Genomic DNA, 6000 nt, shown 5'->3' with positions numbered 1-6000 from the left:
ACACATAAAGCTTGGCACAATCATGTAAACAGTGGATGCAAGAACTGATTCTGCATACATAGTTGACCATAGGGGATAAAGATGAGAAAATGAAGATAAAGATTTTTACTATCTCACTGGGGGGAAAGGATAAGTGAGTGAGTGAAATGCTGTGGCCAGGAATAATGCCTGAAACACTGGAATAGCTGATAAAAATGTCTGATGAGTATTGTGACCACAAATGGGTTTCTTACCCAACACCAAGAAGCAAAAGAGGGAATAGATACATTACAGAGCATCCACACGTAACTTTAGAGATATTAGAGCAGGGGTCAGCAACCTATGGCACGCGTGCCAAAGACGACACGTGAGCCAAGTTTTAATGGCATGCTGCTGCCTGCTGGGTCCCAGGTGCCGGCCCCGCTCAGCCCGCTGCCGAACCCAGGCCGGCAGCGGGCTGAGTGGGGCCGGCGGCCCTGACCCCTGCAACCCCCCTCACACACACTCCCAGCCCTCTGCCCAGACCCCTGCACCCCCACACACACACCCCAGCCTCCTGCACCCTTCTCACACACCCTCTGCCCTGACTCCTGCACCCCCCACACATACCCAACCCCCCACACCCTATGCCCTGACTCTTGCACCCCCCACATTCCCATCCCAAAAGTTACTAAGTTCTGATGATGCACAATAAAACCAGTGTGCACATGTAGGCTGTCAATAAGAAACCCACAAAATAAGAAATGTTATTGTTTGGAATTTGTAATAGTTGATACAGAGGAGTACCACCACTCAGGGCAGCAGAGAAGTGCAAGCCATGGATGTGATTGCAGTACAACACCAGAACATCCTCAACTTGAGAGAGGAGGGAGAACATTCACTGTGGGCCCTATCCAAACTTATAACAGAATATAAGGACATATTTCAAGGAGATGGACACACACAGGGCAAAATGAAGTTGGAAACAGACACCCCCCTCATACCTCTCCATGAGTTTACCTAATTGCAGAGTTCCATTATCTGTGGTGGAACCACAGAAGGAGGAACTGGCAAGCCTGCAAAGAGGAGGCATCATTACCCCACTGAAATTAGCAGAGTGGAACAGCAGTATAGTAAGGGTGAGAAAACTTTCAGCTAAAGTGAGGATCAGTTACCACCCATTACCTATAACTGAGGACACATTACCCAACTTATCCAGGGAAGAAGTTTTCATTGTTTGTGATATCAAGAATGGGTTTTGGAGTATTGAGCTAGATGAGCCATTCAGCCACCTGACAACTTTTACTGCACCTTTTGGCAAGTACAGCTGGGTATGATTGTTTATGGGCATTGGTCCATCTCCGGAGGTGTTCCAATGCAAACTGAACCAGGCATGAGAGGAACCTCCCAATCATCAAGATGGTAGCTAATGACGTTCTTATTGTAGCAGATGATGTTGACAGATAGTCTAGGATCATGATACCAGACTGCAGCAACTCCTAAACTGGTGCCAGGAGCAGATTATTAGGCTTAAAACAATATCTTCCCCTGAGTACCCACACAAAACTACAGAAAGGCAGAGTCAGCAGTGAAGTCGTAGACAAGAGACTGATGGCAAAGCTCAATGCTTTTTTTGCCTCTGTTTTCACTAACAAGGTCAGCTCCCAGACTGCTGCGCTGGGCATCACAAAATGCGGAAGAGATGGCCAGCCCTCTGTGGAGATAGAGGCGGTTAGGGACTATTTAGAAAAGCTGGACGTGCACAAGTGCATGGGGCCGGACGAGTTGCATCTGAGAGTGCTGAAGGAATTGGCGGCTGTGATTGCAGAGCCACTGGCCATTATCTTTGAAAACTCATGGCGAACCGGGGAAGTCCCGGATGACTGGAAAAAGGCTAATGTAGTGCCAATCTTTAAAAAAGGGAAGAAGAAAGATCCTGGGAACTACAGGCCAGTCAGCCTCACCTCAGTCCCTGGAAAAATCATGGAGCAGGTCCTCAAAGAATCAATCCTGAAGCACTTGCATGAGAGGATAGTGATCAGGAACAGCCAGCATGGATTCACCAAGGGAAGGTCATGCCTGACTAATCTAATCGCCTTTTATGATGAGATTACTGGTTCTGTGGATGAAGGGAAAGCAGTGGATGTATTGTTTCTTGACTTTAGCAAAGCTTTTGACACGGTCTCCCACAGTATTCTTGTCAGCAAGTTAAAGAAGTATGGGCTGGATGAATGCACTATAAGGTGGGTAGAAAGCTGGCTAGATTGTCGGGCTCAACGGGTAGTGATCAATGGCTCCATGTCTAGTTGGCAGCCGGTATCAAGTGGAGTGCCCCAAGGGTCGGTCCTGGGGCCGGTTTTATTCAATATCTTCATAAATGATCTGGAGGATGGTGTGGATTGCACTCTCAGCAAATTTGCGGATGATACTAAACTGGGAGGAGTGGTAGATACGCTGGAGGGGAGGGATAGGATACAGAAGGACCTAGACCAATTGGAAGATTGGGCCAAAAGGAATCTGATGAGGTTCAATAAGGATAAGTGCAGGGTCCTGCCCTTAGGACGGAAGAACCCAATGCACAGCTACAGACTAGGGACCGAATGGCTAGGCAGCAGTTCTGCGGAAAAGGACCTAGGGGTGACAGTGGACGAGAAGCTGGATATGAGTCAGCAGTGTGCCCTTGTTGCCAAGAAGGCCAATGGCATTTTGGGATGTATAAGTAGGGGCATAGCAAGCAGATCGAGGGACGTGATCGTTCCCCTCTATTCGACATTGGTGAGGCCTCATCTGGAGTACTGTGTCCAGTTTTGGGCCCCACACTTCAAGAAGGATGTGGATAAATTGGAGAGAGTCCAGCGAAGGGCAACAAAAATGATTAGGGGACTGGAACACATGAGTTATGAGGAGAGGCTGAGGGAGCTGGGATTGTTTAGCCTGCAGAAGAGAAGAATGAGGGGGGATTTGATAGCTGCTTTCAACTACCTGAAAGGGGGTTCCAAAGAGGATGGCTCTAGACTGTTCTCAATGGTAGCAGATGACAGAACGAGGAGTAATGGTCTCAAGTTGCAGTGGGGGAGGTTTAGATTGGATATTAGGAAAAACTTTTTCACTAAGAGGGTGGTGAAACACTGGAATGCGTTACCTAGGGAGGTGGTAGAATCTCCTTCCTTAGAGGTTTTTAAGGTCAGGCTTGACAGAGCCCTGGCTGGGATGATTTAACTGGGAATTGGTCCTGCTTTGAGCAGGGGGTTGGACTAGATGACCTTCTGGGGTCCCTTCCAACCCTGATATTCTATGATTCTATGATTCTATGAAAGGCAATGTAGACAGGAAGGGATCCCTCCCTGGCAATGCTGAACCATTGCAAAATACCCTCCCAGGGACAAGACAGTAGCCCTGCACAGGGACTGATGGGCTGGAGAACCAAAACTCTGCTTTCCATGAGGGGTAGTCTGCTGCAGCCCAGCATAGGGATAATGGACAGGAAAAAGAAGCGGTTAACAGAATGCCCAGCTAATCAGGCAGCCTGCAAGGAGCCAAGAACCTGAGGCCAATATGCACAGGTGAGCAGGTCTGGGTCTAGTCAACAAATAGCAATGGTAAAATGCAACTGTCCAAGCTGCAATGGAACACAGGTCACATGAAGTAGCTACAGACTCAGGACAGTGGTGAAGATAAAACCAAACACAACTGAGTTGAACAGCAGCGGAGAGCTGGCACATCTGGACAGACAGGCCAATGACAAGACCAGAAGGACTTAGAAAGAGCCTCAGCCGTGAGTTGGCCTGATATACGAGAGTCTGAAGAAAACAAGGTATCTGAGTAACACAGAAGACCAACAGAATGCCACCCAACAGAATGAAGGTCAGAACAGTGTCCTGCACTAAAAGCAGAAATGCAAGCAAGTATTATCAGAACCAAAATATTATCAGAACCAAAATATACAAGCCCACAAGTGATCTAGCTTCCTCTTTATTTGCCTTAAGGAGGGTGGTTTGTTTTTGTGTTTTTAAATCTCTCTCCTTCACTTAGTGACATTTACCATAGCAACTTGCTGGTAAATACCACCATTTTATAAAGGTCAGTATCACACTTTAGAAAAAAGAAAAGGAGGACTTGTGGCATCTTAGAGACTAACCAATTTATTTGAGCATAAGCTTTCGTGAGCTACAGCTCACTTCATCGGATGCATACTGTGGAAAATACGGAAGATGTTTTTATACACACAGACCATGAAAAAATGGGTGTTTACCACTACAAAAGGTTTTCTCTCCTCCCACCCCACTCTCCTGCTGGTAATAGCTTATCTAAAGTGATCACTCTCCTTACAACGTGTATGATAATAAAGATGGGCCATTTCCAGCACAAATCCAGGTTTTCTCCCCCCCCAACCCACTCTCTTTAGAAAGTGACTTTGTCAGCCAATATATGCACAGTTCAGCTATACACCTCAGCAAGCCCAAGTCTATGTGTATATTGACTAACAAACACACATTATCAAGTGTTATTGCTTACCAATATACAACAACAGATTTAAGAGGCCTGAACAAAATCTATTTAACTTTGAATAATCCATACACAATTAGAAAAAAAAAGTAACAAGTGTACAATGTTTTAATTCAGACAAATATACAGAATTGTACATTCTTACTCCGTACGGCTTATAAAATCTTTACCAGTAATGTGAGAGACTGTATAATTCAAAAGAAACATATTTCAGATAAGTCACAAATACTAGAAAATATTTGATGTTTTACAAAACTAGCACACCAGCTAAACAAACCTGATGCCTAAGAATTATTCTAAATTGATATTCCTAAAAAATGTGAAATCATGACTTTTTTGCACAGCTTGATAGATGTTATTGGAATAAATAAAAGAAGCTTGAAAAACTCCAGTTTTTATGTTCTTACTTAAAATCTTCATATGGAATATTACAGTAAAATGCTGCTTTCTCATTAATCATTGATGATGTATTCTGGTTAAAAATTACAAACACAAATACTTTTTAAAAAAAATCTAAAGTTAAGAAAATGACATAAGATTTTTGCATAATATAATTAACTCCTTATTACAAAAGGCAGAACAACAATCATCTTCAGTTGGAAATCATGCAATGCATTCAAAGAATTTCTGTTTGTAAAGAATTTAACCTTTTATTGCATAATGAAATAACTCTCCACTTTGTTTTGAATCCACAGTCACCCAACCATGAATCAAGTACTTCATATTTTACGCTTTTTCCACTCTGGTTTGTTGTCTGTTTCATCTTCCTCTGATTCCACTTCTGCAAAAACTGCTTTTGGTTGAGTCCTAGAAAATATTAAGAAGCAGAATAATGATTAACCACAGCTCTTCTATGCAGAAGTGAACACTTTCTTCTGTGATTCCCAAAAGAGAAAAAAACGTTATCGGCTTAATTATTTCATTTAATCATGAAATAAAAATATTCACTAAATTTCTAGCAAATCAGAGAAATTTGCTGTTCTAAGGCAAAAAATGAACGAACAAGCAGACTAATGAATAAATATGCATCTCTTGCAAGTACTGTTTGCTCTTCAGCAGGCACTGTTATGTGTGTTTTCAATTAATAAAATTAAGATATCAGACGGGAATAAAGGGAATTTAATATAAGGCTACAAAAACTGAGCTGTACATTTTCACATTTCATGGTATTTTTTAAAATAAATCTTTCAACCACTGAAGTTTGACAGCTATCAAATAGAAACTGTGCTATTCTTGTTTTCAAGCCTACACATGAAAAAACAGCTTCTCTCCACAGAGACCATCCAGCACTACTGTAGCATAATAAAAGTAATGATACTCATACAAGAACATGCTGTATCCTGAAAGTAATCTTGAGCCTATCTATCCGGACGTTATTTGCTTGTAATTTAAACAAAATACTTAAAAACTCTACAGAATATTCACTGACTACTTTTTAAACTAGAACAGTATCAAATAGTTTTTCACCAAACTCTGTGTCTGTTCATTCCGCTGTTTGGCACTTTAATCTCAGTTTAGTCTACTGTTCCCAATCTA

At 42.7% G+C, this 6000-nt stretch overlaps 1 protein-coding gene across 2 annotated transcripts in view; it reads right to left on the bottom strand.

The window, feature by feature from the left end:
- Positions 1–4084: 4084 nt before the first annotated feature.
- The window catches only part of WDR70 (WD repeat domain 70), a 271059-nt gene continuing 269143 nt past the window's right edge, over positions 4085–6000 (bottom strand). Inside the window, exon 17 of one of the 2 annotated variants that reach the window (XM_073343800.2) lies at positions 4085–5271. In XM_073343800.2, coding sequence (XP_073199901.2) covers positions 5184–5271 — 88 coding nt within the window. In that variant the 3' untranslated portion in view covers positions 4085–5183. The remainder of the gene's footprint in view (positions 5272–6000) is intronic. The other variant, XM_073343799.2, reaches the window with a different exon arrangement.

This window comes from Lepidochelys kempii, chromosome 5, assembly GCF_965140285.1.
Source record: "Lepidochelys kempii isolate rLepKem1 chromosome 5, rLepKem1.hap1, whole genome shotgun sequence".
NCBI lineage: Eukaryota > Metazoa > Chordata > Testudines > Cheloniidae > Lepidochelys > Lepidochelys kempii.
This window is presented reverse-complemented; position numbering and strand designations above follow the sequence as displayed.